The 25,336-nt window shown below is 46.4% G+C and overlaps 1 protein-coding gene across 1 annotated transcript in view; it reads right to left on the bottom strand.

The window, feature by feature from the left end:
• The window catches only part of irak1 (interleukin-1 receptor-associated kinase 1), a 54,103-nt gene extending 31,898 nt beyond the window's left edge, over window positions 1-22,205 (bottom strand). The window contains exons 1-5 of the mRNA XM_052481297.1: window positions 21,850-22,205; window positions 12,045-12,212; window positions 10,168-10,320; window positions 8,538-8,620; window positions 857-1,030 (exon numbers count right to left, since the gene is read on the bottom strand). Coding sequence (XP_052337257.1) covers window positions 857-1,030; window positions 8,538-8,620; window positions 10,168-10,320; window positions 12,045-12,212; window positions 21,850-21,961 — 690 coding nt within the window. The 5' untranslated portion in view covers window positions 21,962-22,205. The remainder of the gene's footprint in view (window positions 1-856; window positions 1,031-8,537; window positions 8,621-10,167; window positions 10,321-12,044; window positions 12,213-21,849) is intronic.
• Window positions 22,206-25,336: the final 3,131 nt, after the last annotated feature.

Genomic DNA, 25,336 nt, shown 5'->3' with positions numbered 1-25,336 from the left:
TATCAGAGACAAACACATCGTCTGGAACCATGACAACGAGTTCAGTTTACTTGAGTGGCCTGCACAGTCCCCAGGCCTCAACCCAATGGAGCCTCGTTGGTATGAGAGCTGTATAACAGGCTGTTCGCAGGCATGAATGTACCGCCGTCCAAGCTGCAGCAACTTGTAGAATGAAGAAGGACTCAGGCTGTCCGACAAGTGTAAAATGCACGTACAAAATCAACAGTGCAATGTGGCTCAGTTGGTAGAGCATGGCGCTTGTAACGCCAGGGTAGTGGGTTCGATTCCCGGGACCGCCCATACGTAGAATGTATGCACACATGACTGTAAGTCGCTTTGGATAAAAGCGTCAGCTAAATGGCATATATTATTATATTATTCAATTCAGTCTTGTGTCAAGACGACTGTTGTGTCCTCACCCCTGGTCAAATACATGTTTTTCCCATAATGTACAAGCTGTTCTCTTTCAATTGATGGTTATGGTTTATCCATTTTCACATTTCTATAAGAAACATTTAAATGTAGCCTTATCCGTATAGGCCAATTCCCAACGAGTATAAAGGGTTGGTTAAAATCATTTGGAGATGTATTCTACTCTCTTAACAGTCGATATTGAACACGCCATTGTTGAGAAACACCTTGTGAGTAAGCGTTTCCGTTCAACAGTTTTACACACGTTTTATCCTGTTAACAAATACCAATTGGATTTGATAGGAAACATTTACACCCCGAGATATATTGCCAGGGTTGACAGTCATCAAGATCTATTTATATTATTTATTTATCTATTTTATATCAACCATCTTCCTCTATGATGACTACTGAAGAGGACCCGAGCAGTCCAAGAGTCGCATACCTCCTTCAGTTTCTTGACAGCGAAGTCGGTGCTCCTCATGGTAGCCCGGTACACATGTCCAAACCCCCCCTCTCCAATCTGCTTGGCATGGGAGAAGTCCTCTGTTCCTCTCTGGACTTCCTCAAACGGCCAACACATGGCACTGGACAGCAGGGGACCTCTGGAGATGGACCACTGATGAACAACAACACTTTATTCATACACTTTCAGCTTTGGTATCAACCCCTTAATGAAAGATACAGACACCTACAGACACCCACAGACACCTACAGGCACCTACACTTTCAGCTTTGGTATCAACCCCTTAATGAAAGATACAGACACCTACAGACACCTACAGACACCTACAGACACTTACAGACACCTACAGACACCTACAGACATCTACAGACACCTACAGACACCCACAGACACCCACAGACACCCACAGACACCTACACTTTCAGCTTTGGTATCAACCCCTTAATGAAAGATACAGACACCTACAGACACATACAGACACCTACAGACACCTACACTTTCAGCTTTGGTATCAACCCCTTAATGAAAGATACAGACACCTACAGACACCTACAGACACCCAGACACCTACAGGCACCTACAGGCACCTACACTTTCAGCTTTGGTATCAACTCCTTAATGAAAGATACAGACACCTACAGACACCTACAGACACTTACAGACACCCACAGACACCTACAGACACCCACAGACACCTACAGGCACCTACACTTTCAGCTTTGGTATCAACCCCTTAATGAAAGATACAGACACCTACAGACACCTACAGACACCTACACTTTCAGCTTTGGTATCAACCCCTTAATGAAAGATACAGACACCTACAGACACCTACAGACACCCACAGACACCCACAGACACCTACAGGCACCTACACTTTCAGCTTTGGTATCAACCCCTTAATGAAAGATACAGACACCTACAGACACCTACAGACACCCACAGACACCCACAGACACCTACAGGCACCTACACTTTCAGCTTTGGTATCAACCCCTTAATGAAAGATACAGACACCTACAGACATCTACAGACACCCACATACATCCACAGACATCTACAGACATCTACAGACACCTACAGACACCTACAGACACCCACAGACACCTACAGACACCCACATACACCTACAGACACCCACAGACACCCACAGACACCTACAGACACCCACAGACACCCACAGACACCTACAGACACCCACAGACACCCACAGACACCTACAGACACCTACAGACAAGACAGACACCCACAGACACCACAGACACCCACAGACATCTACAGACAGATACAGACATCTACAGACACCCACATACACCCACAGACACCCACAGACTAACAGAAAGATAGACACCTACAGACACCCACAGACACCTACAGACACCCACAGACACCCACAGACACCCACAGACTAACGAGAAAGATAGACACCTACAGACACCTAGACACCTACAGACTAAAGAGAAAGATATAGACATCTACTTTCAGCTTTGGTATCAACCCCTTAATGAAAGATACAGACACCTACAGACACCTACAGACACCCACAGACACCTACAGACACCTACAGACACCTACACTTTCAGCTTTGGTATCAACACCTACAGACACCCACAGACACCTACAGACACCTACAGGCACCTACAGGCACCTACACATTTCAGCTTTGGTATCAACCCCTTAATGAAAGATACAGACACCTACAGACACCTACAGACACCCACAGACACCCACAGACACCCACAGACATCTACAGACACCTACAGACACCCACAGACACCTACAGACACCCACAGACACCCACAGACACCCACAGACACCCACAGACACCCACAGACACCCACAGACACCCACAGACATCTACAGACATCTACAGACACCCACAGACATCTACAGACACCCACATACACCCACAGACATCTACAGACACCCACAGACTAACGAGAAAGATAGACACCTACAGACACCCACAGACACCTACAGACACCCACAGACACCCACAGACTAACGAGAAAGATAGACACCTACAGACACCTAGACACCTACAGACTAAAGAGAAAGATATAGACATCTACAGACTCCCACAGACAACTACAGACACCCACAGACATCTACAGACACCCACAGACATCTACAGACACCCACAGACTAACGAGAAAGATAGACACCTACAGACACCTACAGACTAACGAGAAAGATAGACACCTACAGACACCTAGACACCTACAGACTAAAGAGAAAGATACAGACACCTACAGACACCTACAGACACCCACAGACACCCACAGACACCTACAGACACCCACAGACATCTACAGACACCCACAGACATCTACAGACACCCACAGACATCTAGACACCCACAGACATCTAGACACCCACAGACATCTAGACACCCACAGACATCTAGACACCCACAGACATCTACAGACACCCACAGACTAACGAGAAAGATAGACACCTACAGACACCTAGACACCTACAGACTAAAGAGAAAGATACAGACACCGGTGTCAGTAACCATGAACTACTACTACTACCGGTGTTAGTAACCGTGAACTACTACTACTACTACTACTACCGGTGTTAGTAACCGTGAACTACTACTACTACTACTACCGGTGTTAGTAACCGTGAACTACTACTACTACTACTACCGGTGTTAGTAACCGTGAACTACTACTACTACTACTACTACCGGTGTTAGTAACCGTGAACTACTACTACTACTACTACTACCGGTGTTAGTTACCGTGAACTACTACTACTACTACTACCGGTGTTAGTAACCGTGAACTACTACTACTACTACTACTACTACCGGTGTTAGTAACCGTGAACTACTACTACTACTACCGGTGTTAGTAACCGTGAACTACTACTACTACTACTACTACTACTACTACCGGTGTTAGTAACCGTGAACTACTACTACTACTACCGGTGTTAGTAACCGTGAACTACTACTACTACTACTACCGGTGTTAGTAACCGTGAACTACTACTACTACTACCGGTGTTAGTAACCGTGAACTACTACTACTACCGGTGTTAGTTGAACTACTACTACTACTACCGGTGTTAGTAACCGTGAACTACTACTACTACTACTACCGGTGTTAGTAACCGTGAACTACTACTACTACCGGTGTTAGTAACCGTGAACTACTACTACTACTACTACCGGTGTTAGTAACCGTGAACTACTACTACTACTACTACCGGTGTTAGTAACCGTGAACTACTACTACTACTACTACCGGTGTTAGTAACCGTGAACTACTACTACTACTACTACTACTACCGGTGTTAGTAACCGTGAACTACTACTACTACTACTACTACTACCGGTGTTAGTAACCGTGAACTACTACTACTACTACTACCGGTGTTAGTAACCGTGAACTACTACTACTACTACTACCGGTGTTAGTAACCGTGAACTACTACTACTACTACTACCGGTGTTAGTAACCGTGAAACTACTACTACTACTACGGTGTTAGTAACGTGAACTACTACTACTACTACCGGTGTTAGTAACCGTGAACTACTACTACTACTACTACTACTACCGGTGTTAGTAACCGTAAACTACTACTACTACTACCGGTGTTAGTAACCGTGAACTACTACTACTACTACTACCGGTGTTAGTAACCGTGAACTACTACTACTACTACTACTACTACTACTACTACTACCGGTGTTAGTAACCGTGAACTACTACTACTACTACGGTGTTAGTAACGTGAACTACTACTACTACCGGTGTTAGTAACCGTGAACTACTACTACTACTACTACTACCGGTGTTAGTAACCGTGAACTACTACTACTACTACTACCGGTGTTAGTAACCGTGAACTACTACTACTACTACCGGTGTTAGTAACCGTGAACTACTACTACTACCGGTGTTAGTAACCGTGAACTACTACTACTACTACCGGTGTTAGTAACCGTGAACTACTACTACTACTACTACCGGTGTTAGTAACCGTGAACTACTACTACTACTACTACCGGTGTTAGTAACCCTGAACTACTACTACTACTACTACCGGTGTTAGTAACCGTGAACTACTACTACTACTACTACCGGTGTTAGTAACCGTGAACTACTACTACTACTACTACTACCGGTGTTAGTAACCGTGAACTACTACTACTACTACTACTACTACCGGTGTTAGTAACCGTGAACTACTACTACTACTACTACTACTACCGGTGTTAGTAACCGTGAACTACTACTACTACTACCGGTGTTAGTAACCGTGAACTACTACTACTACTACTACCGGTGTTAGTAACCGTGAACTACTACTACTACTACTACCGGTGTTAGTAACCGTGAACTACTACTACTACTACTACTACTACCGGTGTTAGTAACCGTGAACTACTACTACTACTACTACCGGTGTTAGTAACTAAACTACTACTACTACCGGTGTTAGTAACCGTAAACTACTACTACTACTACTACCGGTGTTAGTAACCGTGAACTACTACTACTAACGGTGTTAGTAACCGTGAACTACTACTACTACTACCGGTGTTAGTAACCGTGAACTACTACTACTACCGGTGTTAGTAACCGTGAACTACTACTACTACCGGTGTTAGTAACCGTGAACTACTACTACTACTACCGGTGTTAGTAACCGTGAACTACTACTACTACTACTACTACTACCGGTGTTAGTAACCGTGAAACTACTACTACTACCGGTGTTAGTAACCGTGAACTACTACTACTACCGGTGTTAGTAACCGTGAACTACTACTACTACTACTACTACTACCGGTGTTAGTAACCGTGAACTACTACTACTACTACCGGTGTTAGTAACCGTGAACTACTACTACTACTACTACTACTACCGGTGTTAGTAACCGTGAACTACTACTACTACCGGTGTTAGTAACCGTGAACTACTACTACTACTACTACCGGTGTTAGTAACCGTGAACTACTACTACTACTACTACTACTACTACCGGTGTTAGTAACCGTGAACTACTACTACTACTACTACTACTACCGGTGTTAGTAACCGTGAACTACTACTACTACTGAACTACTACTACCGGTGTTAGTAACCGTGAACTACTACTACGGTGTTAGTAACCGTGAACTACTACTACGGTGTTAGTAACCGTGAACTACTACTACTACCGGTGTTAGTAACCGTGAACTACTACTACTACTACTACTACTACTACCGGTGTTAGTAACCGTGAACTACTACTACTACTACCGGTGTTAGTAACCGTGAACTACTACTACTACTACTACTACTACTACTACCGGTGTTAGTAACCGTGAACTACTACTACTACTACTACCGGTGTTAGTAACCGTGAACTACTACTACTACTACTACTACCGGTGTTAGTAACCGTGAACTACTACTACTACTACTACTACTACTACCGGTGTTAGTAACCGTGAACTACTACTACTACTACTACCGGTGTTAGTAACCGTGAACTACTACTACTACTACTACCGGTGTTAGTAACCGTGAACTACTACTACTACCGGTGTTACGTGAACTACTACTACCGGTGTTAGTAACCGTGAACTACTACTACTACTACTACTACTACTACCGGTGTTAGTTACCGTGAACTACTACTACTACTACTACCGGTGTTAGTAACCGTGAACTACTACTACTACTACCGGTGTTAGTAACCGTGAACTACTACTACTACTACTACTACCGGTGTTAGTAACCGTGAACTACTACTACGGTGTTAGTAACCGTGAACTACTACTACTACTACTACTACCGGTGTTAGTAACCGTGAACTACTACTACTACTACTACCGGTGTTAGTAACCGTGAACTACTACTACTACTACCGGTGTTAGTTACCGTGAACTACTACTACTACTACCGGTGTTAGTAACCGTGAACTACTACTACTACTACCGGTGTTAGTAACCGTGAACTACTACTACTACTACTACCACCGGTGTTAGTAACCGTGAACTACTACTACTACTACTACTACTACCGGTGTTAGTAACCGTGAACTACTATTACTACTACCGGTGTTAGTAACCGTGAACTACTACTACTACTACTACTACCGGTGTTAGTAACCGTGAACTACTACTACTACTGGTGTTAGTAACCGTGAACTACTACTACTACTACTACCGGTGTTAGTAACCGTGAACTACTACTACTACTACCGGTGTTAGTAACCGTGAACTACTACTACTACTACTACTACCGGTGTTAGTAACCATGAACTACTACTACTACTACTACTGGTGTTAGTAACCGTGAACTACTACTACTACTACTACTACTACTACTACCGGTGTTAGTAACCGTGAACTACTACTACTACTACTACTACTACTACCGGTGTTAGTAACCGTGAACTACTACTACTACTACTACTACTACCGGTGTTAGTAACCGTGAACTACTACTACTACTACCGGTGTTAGTAACCGTGAACTACTACTACTACTACTACTACCGGTGTTAGTAACCATGAACTACTACTACTACTGGTGTTAGTAACCGTGAACTACTACTACTACTACTACTACTACCGGTGTCAGTAACCGTGAACTACTACTACTACTGGTGTTAGTAACCGTGAACTACTACTACTACTACTACTACTACCGGTGTTAGTAACCGTGAACTACTACTACTACCGGTGTTAGTAACCGTGAACTACTACTACTACTACTACTACTACCGGTGTTAGTAACCGTGAACTACTACTACTACTACTACTACTACTACTACTACTACCGGTGTTAGTAACCGTGAACTACTACTACTACTACTACTACTACTACTACTACTACTACTACTACTACTACCGGTGTTAGTAACCATTGTAAGTCATTGTGGAGACCGCCGGGCTTCCAGAGAAATACAACTGTTCTAAATATATACGTGTGTCAGTTCTGTTTTATTGTTTCGCTCTAGAACCATTTCCGGGAGTCAACTATTTCATTCTGCTTTTTACGTCTGAATCAAAAAAAAAAACGAGTCTAACAATAGTGACTATAGTTCTCTCTCATACCGGCTCCTCGTTCAAAGGCTGCGTTTACACAAGCAGCCCAATTATTGGCAAAAAAATCAATCTGATCTGTCAAGACTGAAAAAAGTTTTTAAAATTAAAATACACTGATTATACAAAACACTAAGAACACCTGCTCTTAGTGAGGGGAGAGACGGGTTAAAGAAGGATTTTTAGGCCATGAGACATGACTTGTGTATGTGTCCTATTCAGAGTGCGAATGGGGCAAGACAAAACTGCCTTTGGACATGGGTGTGGTAGTAGGTGTCAGGCGCAACGGTTTGTGTCAAGAACTGCAACGCTGCTGGGTTTTTGTCACACTCAACAGTTTCCCCCGTGTGTATCAAGAATGGTCCACCACCCAAAAAGGACAGCCAGCCGACTTGACACAACTGTGTGAAGCATTAGAGTCAACATTAGCCAGCATCCCTGTGGAACGCTTTCGGCAACTTGTAGAGTCCATGTCCCGACGGATTAAGGCTAATGTGGAGGCAAAAGGAGGTGCAACTCAATATTAGGAAGGTGTTCCTAATGTTTGGTAAAGTCGGTGTACATTTGATTGATTGATTGATTGCTACTTAATGGCTTCTGTCACCTGTTGGTCTACAAACGCCCCTCTGTGGTCCTGTGATTTCAGCCCTGAGGGTGGAGGGCCAGGTTTGGGCAGAGACCTCAGTCCTGGAGGGAGAGAAACAGCCAGAGTAAAGGTGGAGAACAGACTGCCACCTGATCTGATAGCACAGCACTTTAAACTGGGTTTACATGGATCGATGATCGCACTGAAAAATATAATAGAAGACGTTACACATGCAATGTTGTGAACATATTGGAATCAATATAACAGAGATCCTATAAAAACAGAGAAACACAAAGATCCTATATAACAGAGATCCTAAAAAACAGAGAAACACAAAGATCCTATAAAACAGAGATAAACACAGATCCTATGAATAACAGAGATCCTATAAAACAGAGATAAACACAAAGATCCTATAAAAACAGAGAAACACAAAGATCCTATATAACAGAGATAAACACAAAGATCCTATAAAACAGAGAAACACAAAGATCCTATATAACAGAGATCCTATAAAACAGAGAAACACAAAGATCCTATAAAACAGAGATCCTAAAAAACAGAGAAACACAAAGATCCTATAAAACAGAGATAAACACAGATCCTATGAATAACAGAGATCCTATAAAACAGAGATAAACACAGATCCTATGAAAAACAGAGATCCTATAAAACAGAGAAACACAAAGATCCTATAAAACAGAGATCCTATAAACAGAGAAACACAAAGATCCTATAAAACAGAGATAAACACAGATCCTATGAATAACAGAGATCCTATAAAACAGAGATAAACACAGATCCTATGAATAACAGAGAGATCCTATAAAACAGAGATAAACACAGATCCTATGAAAAACAGAGATCCTATAAACAGAGAAACACAAAGATCCTATAAAACAGAGATAAACACAGATCCTATGAATAACAGAGATCCTATAAAACAGAGAAACACATCCTATGAAGATCCTATAAAACAGAGATAAACACAGATCCTGAATAACAGAGATCCTATAAAACAGAGATAAACACAGATCCTATGAAAAACAGAGATCCTATAAAACAGAGAAACACAAAGATCCTATAAAACAGAGATAAACACAGATCCTATGAATAACAGAGATCCTATAAAACAGAGATAAACACAGATCCTATGAAAAACAGAGATCCTATAAACAGAGAAACACAAAGATCCTATAAAACAGAGATAAACACAGATCCTATGAATAACAGAGATCCTATAAAACAGAGAAACACAAAGATCCTATAAAACAGAGATAAACACAGATCCTATGAATAACAGAGATCCTATAAACAGAGAAACACAAAGATCCTATAAAACAGAGATAAACACAGATCCTATGAATAACAGAGATCCTATAAACAGAGAAACACAAAGATCCTATAAAACAGAGATAAACACAGATCCTATGAATAACAGAGATCCTATAAACAGAGATAAACACAAAGATCCTATAAAACAGAGATAAACACAGATCCTATGAATAACAGAGATCCTATATGTAATTCTACGGTGAACAAAATATGATAAGACGTTATAAGCCTGTGTTATTACAAGCAGCGTGAAGTGTTCTGATAATCAGTTGTTGTAAAGCACACTGTGAGCGGCGATTAAATGAGACCTTACCAGGTGGAGAGTAAGCCTTAGTGGTCAGAGTGTTGGTAGGATGGACTTTGGGAGGTGGGTTGAAGAGATGAGATGGAGGAACAAGAGGCTCCAGTTGAACCTGCGACGGAGCAGCAAGTGGAGTGGAAGAGGGCCGTAGTTCACTGGGCTTCCCTACAGTACGACAACAGCAGCCATTACACAGCTGTCTTACAGAAGCATCCATTATAGAGAACAATGATTCACTAAAACCTTGGACCTGGGCTTTTTTACTGATACCCGCACGTGTCCCCCGTCCGTCCGTCCACGCACGCGTCCCCCCGTCCGTCCACGCACGCGTTCCCCCGTCCGTCCACGACGCACGCGCATCCCGTCCGTCCCACGCACGCATCCCCCCCGTCCGTCCGTCCACGCACGCATCCCCGTCCGTCCGTCCGTCCACGCACGCATCCCCCTCCGTCCGTCCGTCCACGCACGCATCCCCCTCCGTCCGTCCGTCCACACGCATCCCCCGGTCCGTCCACACACACACGTCCCCGCCCGTCCGTCCACGCACGCATCCCCGTCCGTCCGTCCACGCACACATCCCCCTCCGTCCGTCCGTCCACGCACGCATCCCCCTCCGTCCGTCCGTCCACACGCATCCCCCCTCCGTCCGTCACGCACGCATCCCCCCTCCGTCCGTCCACGCACGCATCCCCCCTCCGTCCGTCCACGCACGCATCCCCCCTCCGTCCGTCCACGCACGCGTCCCCCCTCCGTCCGTCCACGCACGCGTCCCCCTCCGTCCGTCCACGCACGCGTCCCCCCCGCCCGTCCGTCCACGCACGTGTCCCCCCGTCCGTCCGTCCGTCCACGCACGCATCCCGTCCGTCAGTCCGTCCGTCCGTCCACCCGCCCCCTCCGTCCGTCCACACACGCGTCCCCTCCGTCCGTCCACACACACGTCCCCCGTCCGTCCACGCACGCGCCCCCTCCGTCCGTCCACACACGCGTCCCCTCCGTCCGTCCACACGCGTCCCCTCCGTCCGTCCACACACACGCGTCCCCCCGTCCGTCCACCACACACGCGTCCCCCGTCCGTCCCACACACGCGTCCCCTCCGTCCGTCCCACACACACGCGTCCCCTCCGTCCGTCCACACACGCGTCCCCTCCGTCCGTCCACACACGCGTCCCCTCCGTCCGTCCACACACGCGTCCCCTCCGTCCGTCCACACACGCGTCCCCCCGTCCGTCCACACACGCGTCCCCTCCGTCCGTCCACACGCGCCCCCTCCGTCCCACACACGCGCCCCCTCCGTCCGTCCACACCGTCCGTCCGTCCACACACGCGCCCCTCCGTCCGTCCACACACGCGTCCCCTCCGTCCGTCCACACGCGTCCCCTCCGTCCGTCCACACACGCGTCCCCCCGTCCGTCCACCACGCGTCCCCTCCGTCCGTCCACACACGCGTCCCCTCCGTCCGTCCACACACGCGTCCCCCCGTCCGTCCGCGCACGCGTCCCCGTCCGTCCACACACACACGCGTCCCCGTCCGTCCGTCCACACACACACACGCCCCTCCGTCCGTCCGTCCCCCGCGTCCCCCGTCCGTCCACGCACGCGTCCCCGTCCGTCCCACGCCACTCCGTGTCCACTCACGTCCGTCCGTCCGCGCACACGCGTCCGTCCGTCCGTCCGTCCCCCGTCCGTCCCCTTGTCCCCCCGTCCACTCACGCGTCCGTCCACGCCTCCCTCTGTCTGTCTGTCCCCGCACGAGTCCCGCCATCCTTCCGTCCACACACATGTCCCCCCCGTCCGTCCTCCTTGTCCACACACATGTCCCCCCGTCCGTCTATGCACGCACACGTGTCTGTCTGTCCCCAGGTCTGTCCCCAGGTCTGTCCCCAACTCACAGTTCAAGACGATATCTCTAGCTCTTAACAGCTGTAGCTTGTCCAGTACGTTCAGTAGTTCTCCGACTGTTCCATTCCTTTGAGCCCAGTGATTCATCACCCAGTCTGTCCGTCGCTCTCTCCTCTCGGCCAATCGCCTGTCAGTCTGGTCAGTCAACACATGAGACGCTGCCATGGAGGACAAACGGTATAGAAATCAATCATTGTTTAGAGATCAAATCACACCATAATGCAATTTAGTTACAGTCAACAGCACTAATGTTGTCAGCTATGATCTTCCTGTTCAGGAAAAACTCTGAATGGTACTTACAGGGTCATACTGGAGGACCCAGAGTTTATTCCTTATTCGATGATCATTTTGGGTACCGCTCACTACGTACCCAGCTAGTTAACCGCTCACTACGTACCCAGCTAGTTAACCGATCACTACGTACCCAGCTAGTTAACCGCTCACTATGTACCCAGCTAGTTAACCGATCACTACGTACCCAGCTAGTTAACCGCTCACTACGTACCCAGCTAGTTAACCGCTCACTACGTACCCAGCTAGTTAACCGCTCACTATGTACCCAGCTAGTTAACCGCTCACTACGTACCCAGCTAGTTAACCGCTCACTACGTACCCAGCTAGTTAACCGCTCACTATGTACCCAGCTAGTTAACCGCTCACTATGTACCCAGCTAGTTAACCGCTCACTATGTACCCAGCTAGTTAACCGCTCACTATGTACCCAGCTAGTTAACCGCTCACTTACGTACCCAGCTAGTTAACCGCTCACTACGGACCCAGCTAGTTAACCGCTCACTACGGACCCAGCTAGTTAACCGCTCACTACGGACCCAGCTAGTTAACCGCTCACTACGTACCCAGCTAGTTAACCGCTCACTTACGTACCCAGCTAGTTAACCGCTCACTACGTACCCAGCTAGTTAACCGCTCACTACGTACCCAGCTAGTTAACCGCTCACTACGGACCCAGCTAGTTAACCGCTCACTACGGACCCAGCTAGTTAACCGCTCACTATGTACCCAGCTAGTTAACCGCTCACTACGGACCCAGCTAGTTAACCGCTCACTACGTACCCAGCTAGTTAACCGCTCACTACGTACCCAGCTAGTTAACCGCTCACTACGTACCCAGCTAGTTAACCGCTCACTACGGACCCAGCCGCTCACTACGTACCCAGCTAGTTAACCGCTCACTACGTACCCAGCTAGTTAATTCTCACTCGTACCCAGCTAGTTAACCGCTCACCCAGCTAGTTAACCGCTCACTACGTACCCAGCTAGTTAACCGCTCACTACGTACCCAGCTAGTTAACCGCTCACTACGTACCCAGCTAGTTAACCGCTCACTACGTACCCAGCTAGTTAACCGCTCACTACGTACCCAGCTAGTTAACCGCTCACTACGTACCCAGCTAGTTAACCGCTCACTACGTACCCAGCTAGTTAACCGCTCACTACGTACCCAGCTAGTTAACCGCTCACTACGTACCCAGCTAGTTAACCGCTCACTACGTACCCAGCTAGTTAACCGCTCACTACGTACCCAGCTAGTTAACCGCTCACTACGTACCCAGCTAGTTAACCGCTCACTACGTACCCAGCTAGTTAACCGCTCACTACGTACCCAGCTAGTTAACCGCTCACTACGTACCCAGCCAGTTAACCGCTCACTATATGGATCCAGCTAGTTAATTCTCACTATGTACCCAGCTAGTTAATTCTCACTATGTACCCAGCTAGTTAACCGCTCACTATGTACCCAGCTAGTTAACCGCTCACTATGTACCCAGCTAGTTAACCGCTCACTATGTACCCAGCTAGTTAACTTCTCACTATGTACCCAGCTAGTTAACCGCTCACTATATACCCAGCTAGTTAATTCTCACTATGTACCCAGCTAGTTAACCGCTCACTACGTACCCAGCTAGTTAACCGCTCACTACGTACCCAGCTAGTTAACCGCTCACTACGTACCCAGCTAGTTAACCGCTCACTACGTACCCAGCTAGTTAACCGCTCACTACGTACCCAGCTAGTTAACCGCTCACTACGTACCCAGCTAGTTAACCGCTCACTACGTACCCAGCTAGTTAACCGCTCACTACGTACCCAGCTAGTTAACCGCTCACTACGTACCCAGCTAGTTAACCGCTCACTACGGACCCAGCTAGTTAACCGCTCACTATGGACCCAGCTAGTTAACCGCTCACTACGTACCCAGCTAGTTAACCGCTCACTACGTACCCAGCTAGTTAACCGCTCACTACGTACCCAGCTAGTTAACCGCTCACTACGTACCCAGCTAGTTAACCGCTCACTACGTACCCAGTTAAGTTAACCGCTCACTAGTACCCAGCTAGTTAACCGCTCACTATGTACCCAGCTAGTTAACCGCTCACTATGTACCCAGCTAGTTAACCGCTCACTATGTACCCAGCTAGTTAACCGCTCACTATGTACCCAGCTAGTTAACCGCTCACTACGTACCCAGCTAGTTAACCGCTCACTACGTACCCAGCCAGTTAACCGCTCACTATATGGATCCAGCTAGTTAATTCTCACTATGTACCCAGCTAGTTAATTCTCACTATGTACCCATAGTTAATTCCCTACGTACCCAGCTAGTTAACCGCTCACTACGTACCCAGCTAGTTAACCGCTCACTACGTACCCAGCCAGTTAACCGCTCACTATATGGATCCAGCTAGTTAACTTCTCACTATGTACCCAGCTAGTTAATTCTCACTATGTACCCAGCTAGTTAACCGCTCACTACGTACCCAGCTAGTTAGATGCTCACTATTACCCAGCTAGTTAACCGCTCACTATACCCAGCTAGTTAACCGCTCACTACGGACCCAGCTAGTTAACCGCTCACTATGTACCCAGCTAGTTAACCTCTCACTATGTACCCAGCTAGTTAACCGCTCACTATGTACCCAGCTAGTTAACCGCTCACTATGTACCCAGCTAGTTAACCGCTCACTATGTACCCAGCTAGTTAACCGCTCACTATGTACCCAGCTAGTTAACCGATCACTATGGACCCAGCCAGTTAACCGATCACTATGGACCCAGCTAGTTACCTCACTATGGACCCAGCTAGTTAACCGATCACTATGGACCCAGCTAGTTAACCGCTCACTATGTACCCAGCTAGTTAATCACTATGTAACAGTGAGTTAACCGTCATTTTATGGGCTAGTTAACCGATCACTATGGACCCAGCCAGTTAAATCACTATTGACCCAGCTAGTTAAATCACTTGGACCCAGCTAGTTAACCGATCACTATGGACCCAGCTAGTTAACCAGTTCGGACCCAGCTAGTTGCTCACTACGGACCCAGCTAGTTAAGTCTCACTAGACCCAGCTAGTTGCTGCATGCTTCTATATGTTCCAGCTAGTTAATTCTCACTATGTACCCATGCTCAGTTAATTCTCACTATGTACCCAGCTAGGGGTGTGCTGCTATGTACCCAGCTAGTTCAGCCGCTCAGTTAAGACTATGTACCCAGCCAGTTGCTGCATGCTTCAGTTCGGCTAGACAGGGTGTGCTGCATGCTTCAGTTCGCTCACTATGGACCCAGCTAGTTGCTGCATGCTTCAGTTAACCGCTCACTATGTGCTGCATGCTAGTTCAGTTCACTATGACCCAGGTAGTTGCTCATGCTTCAGTACCCAGCTAGTTAACGGGTCACTATGGACCCAGCTAGTTAACCGCTCACTATGGACCCAGCTAGTTGCTGCATGTACCTTCAGTTCGGCTAGACGGGTGTGCTGCTAGTTAACTTCAGTTCAGCTAGACGGGTGTGCTGCTAGTTGCTTCAGTTCGGCCAGCTAGTGCTGCGATGCTTGTGACGGGTGTGCTGCGTGCTTCAGTTCTAGCTGCTAGACAGTTGTGCTGCATGCTTCAGTTCCAGCTAGTTAGGGTGTGCTGTTGCTTCAGTTCGGCTAGACAGGGTGTTTTTATGCTTCAGTTCTAGCTAGACAGCATTCTTGCTGCATGCTTCAGTTCGGCTAGACGGGTGTGCTGCATGCTTCAGTTCGGCTAGACATGCTTCAGGGTGTGCTGCATGCTTCAGTTCGGCTAGACAGGGTGTGCTGCATGCTTCAGTTCGGATAGACGGGTGTGCTGCATGCTTCAGTTCGGCTCCACAGGGTGTGCTGCATGCTTCAGTTCGGCTAGACGGGTGTGCTGCGTGCTTCAGTTCGGCTAGACAGGGTGTGCTGCATGCTTCAGTTCGGCTAGACAGGGTGTGCTGCGTGCTTCAGTTCGGCTAGTTATTCGTGGACAGGGTGTGCTGCATGCTTCAGTTCGGCTAGACGGGTGTGCTGCGTGCTTCAGTTCCTCTAGACGGGTGTGCTGCATGCTTCAGTTCGGCTAGACGGGTGTGCTGCATGCTTCAGTTCGGCTAGACGGGTGTGCTGCATGCTTCAGTTCGGCTAGACGGGTGTGCTGCATGCTTCAGTTTTGCTGCAGCTTCACAGGGTGTGCTGCGTGCTTCAGTTCGGCTAGACGGGTGTGCTGCATGCTTCAGTTCGGCTAGACAGGGTGTGCTGCGTGCTTCAGTTCGGCTAGACGGGTGTGCTGCATGCTTCAGTTCGGCTAGACGGGTGTGCTGCATGCTTCAGTTCGGCTAGACGGGTGTGCTGCATGCTTCAGTTCGGCTAGACGGGTGTGCTGCATGCTTCAGTTCGGCTAGACAGGGTGTGCTGCATGCTTCAGTTCGGCTAGACGGGTGTGCTGCATGCTTCAGTTCGGCTAGACGGGTGTGCTGCATGCTTCAGTTCGGCTAGACGGGTGTGCTGCATGCTTCAGTTCGGCTAGACGGGTGTGCTGCATGCTTCAGTTCGGCTAGACAGGGTGTGCTGCATGCTTCAGTTCGGCTAGACGGGTGTGCTGCATGCTTCAGTTCGGCTAGACAGGGTGTGCTGCATGCTTCAGTTCGGCTAGACAGGGTGTGCTGCATGCTTCAGTTCGGCTAGACAGGGTGTGCTGCGTGCTTCAGTTCGGCTAGACAGGGTGTGCTGCATGCTTCAGTTCGGCTAGACGGGTGTGCTGCATGCTTCAGTTCGGCTAGACAGGGTGTGCTGCATGCTTCAGTTCGGCTAGACGGGTGTGCTGCATGCTTCAGTTCGGCTAGACGGGTGTGCTGCATGCTTCAGTTCGGCTAGACGGGTGTGCTGCATGCTTCAGTTCGGCTAGACGGGTGTGCTGCATGCTTCAGTTCGGCTAGACGGGTGTGCTGCATGCTTCAGTTCGGCTAGACGGGTGTGCTGCATGCCAGTGGTGTAAAGTACTTACGTAAAAATACTTTTTGTGGGTATCTATACTTTACTATTTATATTTGACATCACTATATTCCTAAAGACAATAATGTACTTTTTACTCAGTATATTTTCCCTGACACCCTAAAGTACTCGTTACATTTTGAATGCTTAGCAAGACAGGGAAATGGTCAAATTCATGCACTTTATCAGAACATCTCTGGTCGTCCCTACTGCCTCTGATCTCACTAAACACAAATGATTCATTTGTAAAAATGTCTGAGTGTCGCCCTGGCTATCTGTAATGATGTCTGAGTGTTGGAGTGTGCCCCTGGCTATCTGTAAAGATGTCTGAGTGTTGGAGTGTGCCCCTGGCTATCTGTAATGATGTCTGAGTGTTGGAGTGTGCCCCTGGCTATCTGTAATGATGTCTGAGTGTTGGAGTGTGCCCCTGGCTATCTGTAATGATGTCTGAGTGTTGGAGTGTGCCCCTGGCTATCTGTAATGATGTCTGAGTGTTGGAGTGTGCCCCTGGCTATCTGTAATGATGTCTGAGTGTTGGAGTGTGCCCCTGGCTATCTGTAATGATGTCAGTTGGAGCCCCTGGCTATCTGTAATGATGTCTGAGTGTTGGAGTGTGCCCCTGGCTATCTGTAATGATGTCTGAGTGTTGGAGCCCCTGGCTATCTGTAATGATGTCTGAGAGTTGGAGCCCCTGACTATCTGTAATGATGCCTGAGAGTTGGAGCCCCTGGCTATCTGTAATGATGTCTGAGTGTTGGAGCCCCTGGCTATCTGTAATGATGTCTGAGTGTTGGAGTGAGCCCCTGGCTATCTGTAATGATGTCTGAGTGTTGGAGTGTGCCCCTGGCTATCTGTAATAATGTCTGAGTGTTGGAGTGAGCCCCTGGCTATATGTTATGATGTCTGAGTGTTGGAGTGAGCCCCTGGCTATCTGTGATGATGGCTGAGTGTTGGAGTGTGCCCCTGGCTATCTGTAATGATGTCTGAGTGTTGGGAGTGTGCCCCTGGCTATCTGCAATAATGTCTGAGTGTTGGAGTGAGCCCATGGCTATCTGTAATGATGTCTGAGAGTTGGAGCCCCTGGCTATCTGCAATAATGTCTGAGTGTTGGAGTGAGCCCCTGGCTATCTGTAATGATGTCTGAGAGTTGGAGTGAGCCCCTGGCTATATGTGATGATGTCTGAGTGTTGGAGTGTGCCCCTGGCTATCTGTAATGATGTCTGAGTGTTGGAGTGCGCCCCTGGCTATCTGTAATGATGTCTGAGAGTTGGAGCCCCTGGCTATCTGTAATGATGTCTGAGTGTTGGAGTGTGACCCTGGCTATCTGTAATGATGTCTGAGTGTTGGAGTGTGCCCCTGGCTATCTGTAATGATGTCTGAGAGTTGGAGCCCCTGGCTATCTGTAATGATGTCTGAGAGTTGGAGCCCCTGGCTATCTGTAATGATGTCTGAGAGTTGGAGTGAGCCCCTGGCTATCTGTAATGATGTCTGAGAGTTGGAGCCCCTGGCTATCTGTAATGATGTCTGAGTGTTGGAGTGTGCCCCTGGCTATCTGTAATGATGTCTGAGTGTTGGAGTGCGCCCCTGGCTATCTGTAATGATGTCTGAGTGTTGGAGTGAGCCCCTGGCTATCTGTAATGATGTCTGAGTGTTGGAGTGAGCCCCTGGCTATCTGTAATGATGTCTGAGTGTTGGAGTGTGCCCCTGGCTATCTGTAATGATGTCTGAGTGTTGGAGTGTGCCCCTGGCTATCTGTAATGATGTCTGAGTGTTGGAGTGTGCCCCTGGCTATCTGTAATGATGTCTGAGAGTTGGAGCCCCTGGCTATCTGTAATGATGTCTGAGTGTTGGAGTGAGCCCCTGGCTATCTGTAATGATGTCTGAGTGTTGGAGTGTGCCCCTGGCTATCTGTAATGATGTCTGAGTGTTGGGAGTGTGCCCCTGGCTATCTGCAATAATGTCTGAGTGTTGGAGTGAGCCCATGGCTATCTGTAATGATGTCTGAGAGTTGGAGCCCCTGGTTATCTGTAATGATGTCTGAGTGTTGGAGTGTGCCCCTGGCTATCTGTAATGATGTCTGAGTGTTGGAGTGAGCCCCTGGCTATCTGTAATGATGTCTGAGTGTTGGAGTGAGCCCCTGGTTATCTGTAATGATGTCTGAGAGTTGGAGCCCCTGGCTATCTGTAATGATGTCTGAGTGTTGGAGTGTGCCCCTGGCTATCTGTAATGATGTCTGAGTGTTGGAGTGTGCCCCTGGCTATCTGTAATGATGTCTGAGAGTTGGAGCCCCTGGCTATCTGTAATGATGTCTGAGAGTTGGAGCCCCTGGCTATCTGTAATGATGTCTGAGAGTTGGAGCCCCTGGCTATCTGTAAATAATGTCTGAGTGTTGGAGTGTGCCCCTGGCTATCTGTAATGATGTCTGAGTGTTGGAGTGTGCCCCTGGCTATCTGTAAATGATGTCTGAGTGTTGGAGTGAGCCCCTGGCTATCTGTAATGATGTTTGAGTGTTGGAGTGTGCCCCTGGCTATCTGTAATGATGTCTGAGAGTTGGAGCCCCTGGCTATCTGTAATGATGTCTGAGAGTTGGAGCCCCTGGCTATCTGTAAATAATGTCTGAGTGTTGGAGCCCCTGGCTATCTGTAATGATGTCTGAGTGTTGGAGCCCCTGGCTATCTGTAATGATGTCTGAGTGTTGGAGCCACTGGGTATCTGTAATGATGTCTGAGTGTTGGAGTGAGCCCCTGGCTATCTGTGATGATGTCTGAGTGTTGGAGTGAGCCCCTGGCTATCTGTGATGATGGCTGAGTGTTGGAGTGTGCCCCTGGCTATCTGTAATGATGTCTGAGTGTTGGGAGTGTGCCCCTGGCTATCTGCAATAATGTCTGAGTGTTGGAGTGAGCCCATGGCTATCTGTAATGATGTCTGAGAGTTGGAGCCCCTGGTTATCTGTAATGATGTCTGAGTGTTGGAGTGTGCCCCTGGCTATCTGTAATGATGTCTGAGTGTTGGAGTGAGCCCCTGGCTATCTGTAATGATGTCTGAGTGTTGGAGTGAGCCCCTGGTTATCTGTAATTATGTCTGAGTGTTGGGGTGTTCCCCTGGCTATTTGTAATTATGTCTGGAGTGTTGGAGTGAGCCCCTGGCTATCTGTAAATTATGTCTGAGTGTTGGAGTGTTCCCCTGGCTATCTGTAATGATGTCTGATGTTGGAGTGTGCCCCTGGCTATCTGTAATGATGTCTGAGTGTTGGAGTGAGCCCCTGGCTATCTGCAATAATGTCTGAGTGTTGGAGTGAGCCCCTGGCTATCTGCAATAATGTCTGAGTGTTGGAGTGTGCCCCTGGTTATCTGTAATGATGTCTGAGTGTCGGAGTGAGCCCCTGGCTATCTGTAATGATGTCTGAGTGTTGGAGTGTGCCCCTGGCTATCTGTAATGATGTCTGAGAGTTGGAGCCCCTGGTTATCTGTAATGATGTCTGAGTGTTGGAGTGTGCCCCTGGCTATCTGTAATGATGTCTGAGAGTTGGAGCCCCTGGTTATCTGTAATGATGTCTGAGTGTTGGAGTGTGCCCCTGGCTATCTGTAATGATGTCTGAGTGTTGGAGTGAGCCCCTGGCTATCTGTAATGATGTCTGAGTGTTGGAGTGAGCCCCTGGCTATCTGTAATGATGTCTGAGAGTTGGAGCCCCTGGCTATCTGTAATGATGTCTGAGTGTTGGAGCCCCTGGCTATCTGTAATGATGTCTGAGAGTTGGAGCCCCTGGCTATCTGTAAATAATGTCTGAGTGTTGGAGCCCCTGGCTATCTGTAATGATGTCTGAGTGTTGGAGCCCCTGGCTATCTGTAATGATGTCTGAGTGTTGGAGTGAGCCCCTGGCTATCAGTAAATAAAAATAAATAACAAGAAAATAGTGCAGTCTGGTTTGCTTAATATAGGGAATTTGAAAAGATTTATACTTTGACTTTTGATACTTAAGTATATTTAAAACCAAATATTTTAGAGTTTTACTCAAGTAATATTTTCTGTTAAAATTTTACTTTTACTCAAGTATGACAACGGGGTACTTTTTCCACCACTGTTACATAATTCCCTTAAAAGAACTTGGCTTGAAAAACGAGAAAAACGGGGTAATAATGTATTTGTCCACTTTGAGATGACGTAGGCAGTGTGTGTATATATATATATATATAAATACACTTTATTGAATGACAACAGGAACTTCACTGAAGAATCCCTACTGTTACCAAATCTCTTGACGAGGGGGGAGTCCCCATGCCGCACAACCGAAACACATCATGCTGTTATTACTAACACATTTTGTGACGTTTTTAATTTTTTTTACATCGGCAAGGGCTTCTTTTCTTCTTTTTTTTTACGTCTGTTTCGGTCGAAATACGTCCTTTCAACTTGGACGCCACAGCTTATACTAGTTAACTAAGCATCGTTTATGAAACTATATTTAACTCTACTTGCAATGTCGGTCAGTGCCATTTCTTACCGAATCTGTCCCAGTCCACATCGGAGATACTGTCCATAACAAGGGAGAAGTCGCACAGCACAACTGGTGGCAACTTGTACAAGTAGACCTTTCGGATATCCCAGGACGACATCTTTTAAAACCTTGCTAGCAAGCTCGCTGTAACATTTTTATTCTGATGTTTCAAATTCACTACGGTAAGAACGATCACGCTGATATATAAATATATATATATATATAAATCGGTTATTCAATAAGTTATTTCCCTGCTTTCAATATGCCTGGAAACTTCGCTATCGCCAGCAAGCGGAACTTCCTCGTCAGCCACGCCCCCCACCCCACATGATGGGCTACGTCACATCCTCTGCCTTCATGGAAAAGTATCAGTTCCTGGAATTCGATTTATTTCATATATTTTATTTTATTTTTTATGCGCATGTAATATTTTCTTGTATATACAATATATATGTATTGTGTTTTTTTTTTTTTAGACATGTTTGATGTAGCCATGTAAAAGTTGTTAATTTTGTATTACATTTTATTTTTTTATGTAAAGTTTCAACGTTTTGGCTGTGTTATTTTTTCAACTGCTTCGTAAGATATGTTTGTATATTGTGTTATATTTTTTCATTAACAATAAAACATAATAAAATACAAGTGAACAACGTTAATTGGCTTTTCACATAGAATTATTCCTTCTTGAGAAATGTCTTCGCATTTCAATGGATTGTTATGTGCAGTGAACCGACCTTGTCTCAATTAATTTATAAATCTTGTCAAGACAATGTCTCTTGCTAGCCCAATATTGCACTAAAGGAGCCTAATGTTTCTCGTCCACAGAGGTCTGGTAGGTCCATGTACGTTTCGTTATTTTGTTTTCCGTGTGAAAACGGAGAATGGAAAAACGGACAACGGCCGTTTAATTTGTCGTTTTTCCGTTTCTAAATTTGAAAAAAGAAAATCTGAAATCGACATCTTTTCTCATTTATAGTGTCAGCATCGGACATGGAATAACGGGAAAAATAAATAACATTTTTTAGCATTTAGTTCATTCCTGGAAGTTCCCAGGTGTTTCCAGCCTAGGTTGGCAGCACAAAGAAAGGGTTAGACTGTGGGACAGGACGATACAAATACTCAGGTTAGCTAAGATACAGAGCTTATTATGAAGTTAGTATGTAAAGGGAACAAACGCAACAACAACTGAACAAAGTTGGCTTGTACTAGCTGGCTATTAAGCTATAGACAGTTCTGGGGTGTGTGTGTGTGTGTGTGTGTGTGTGTGTGTGTGTGTGTGTGTATGTCTCTCTGTGTGTGAGTTCTGAATGTTACCGCAGGAGAAAAGCACATTGTGGCATCTGAGCTGATCATCATGAACTGCATGTAGTTCCCTCATCCGTTAAGTTGAAATAAGCCTGTTTCTCAGTATGGGTATACTTCACCAACACCCTTTCCTGCTCACTGAAAGGCAGGCGTAGGCTATACTCTTCAGTTGTGAAAACGACTATTGACAAATGGCCTACTTCTCTGAATGCAGGTGTAGGATCTTAATTTGATCACACTGTTGTTGCAGTACTTTCCCTGTACTTTGCTCCGTTCATCTTGGCAGTGGGGCGGACAAGTAGCCTAGTGGTTAGAGCATTGGTTTAGTAACTTGAAAGGTTGCGAGATCAAATCCCAGAGCTGACAAGGTAAAATGTTGTTCTTACCCATGAACAAGGCAGTTAACCCACTGTTCCTAGGCCGTCATTGAAAATAAAAATGTGTTCTTAACTGACTTGCTTAGTTAAATAAATATCTTTCCCTTGACCCTAACTATTCTTCCAGTCTCTGCAGCTGAAAAACATCCCCACAGCATGATGCTGCTACCACCATACTTGTTTTTGCTTTGTCATTATGGGGTATTGTGATGTCATTATGGGGTATTGTGATGTCATGATGGGATATTGTGCGTAGATTGATGAGGGGGAAAAACTATTTAATCTATTTTAGAATAGGCTGTAAAGTAACAAAATGTGCAAAAAGTCAAGGGGTCTGAATACTTTCCGAAGGCACTGTATGTGTTGGTACTGTATGCACAATAAGGTATCCAATATTCTTAAATCTGACATGGCTTAAAATGAGTTTAACTAATCCTGCGTCGAGTCTCAAATATGGCTGAATTGTAGTGTATTTATAGAATAACCCGAGTTGTACAACAACAAAAAATGTATCCATCCACTAGATGGCAGTAATGTGCCACCACCTTTAAAGACTTCTAATGTCCTGAGGGGTTTTCGATTCATCATTCAAGTACTGAGCAAATATCCAATTAATGAAATTCCCTGAATTTGCATTGGGAATGTTGCTTTGATGGATACTAGATATGACCGATTGTGATCATGTGACACACAGAGTTCAAGGGGCATACAAAGTGGGTAATACCAACTCTGTCGCTCACTGCATTAAACATATACAGTTGAAGGTGTGGTCTGTACCTTGTGATTATTCAGTTTTGATAGCCCAAAAAATATTCACATTTACTCTCTCTGGCAGCGTAGCCTAGTGGGTAGAGTGTTGGACTAGTAACTGCAAGGTTGCAAGTTTGAATCCCTGAGCTGACAAGGTACAAATCTGTCGTTCTGCCCCTGAACAGGCAGTTAACCCACTGTTCCCAGGCCGTTATTGAAAATAAGAATTAGTTCTTAACTGACTTGCCTAGTTAAATAAAATATATATATATATTTTTTTAAATAAGGATGCTTTTCTGAATTGCTGCCATAGACATATGTTAAATACTCAGGTATGAATAATTGTAATTAAACCTCTGAAAACCCTCCCACTTGTTGGCCAACCGATTTTCTCGTGGAGTTTTCATTCAATAGGGTTTTCAGTACATTTATCTAAAGTCATTCCATTAAATATGGGGTACCTTTATTTGTGCATCCCAAATGGCACCCTATTCCCTGTGTCATGCACTACTTTAGACCAGGGTCTATAGGGTAGTAATGCACTACTTTAGACCAGGGTCTATAGGGTAGTAGTGCACTACTTTAGACCAGGGTCTATAGGGTAGTAGTGCACTACTTTAGACCAGGGTCTACAGGGTAGTAGTGCACTACTTTAGACCAGGGTCTATAGGGTAGTAGTGCACTACTTTAGACCAGGGTCTATAGGGTAGTAGGACACTACTTTAGACCAGGGTCTATAGGGTAGTAGGACACTACTTTAGACCAGGGTAGTAGTGCACTACTTTAGACCAGGGTCTATAGGGTAGTAGTGCACTACTTTAGACCAGGGTTTATAGGGTAGTAATGCACTACTTTAGACCAGGGTCTATAGGGTAGTGGTGCACTACTTTAGACCAGGGTCTATAGGGTAGTAGTGCACTACTTTAGACCAGGGTCTATAGGGTAGTAGTGCACTACTTTAGACCAGGGTCTACAGGGTAGTAGTGCACTACTTTAGACCAGGGTCTATAGTGTAGTAGTGCACTACTTTAGACCAGGGTCTATAGGGTAGTAGTGCACTA

Source organism: Oncorhynchus keta, chromosome 27 (genome assembly GCF_023373465.1).
Source record: "Oncorhynchus keta strain PuntledgeMale-10-30-2019 chromosome 27, Oket_V2, whole genome shotgun sequence".
Lineage (NCBI taxonomy): Eukaryota > Metazoa > Chordata > Actinopteri > Salmoniformes > Salmonidae > Oncorhynchus > Oncorhynchus keta.
The sequence above is the reverse complement of the archived record's forward strand: the minus strand, read 5'-3'. Positions and strand labels throughout refer to the sequence as shown.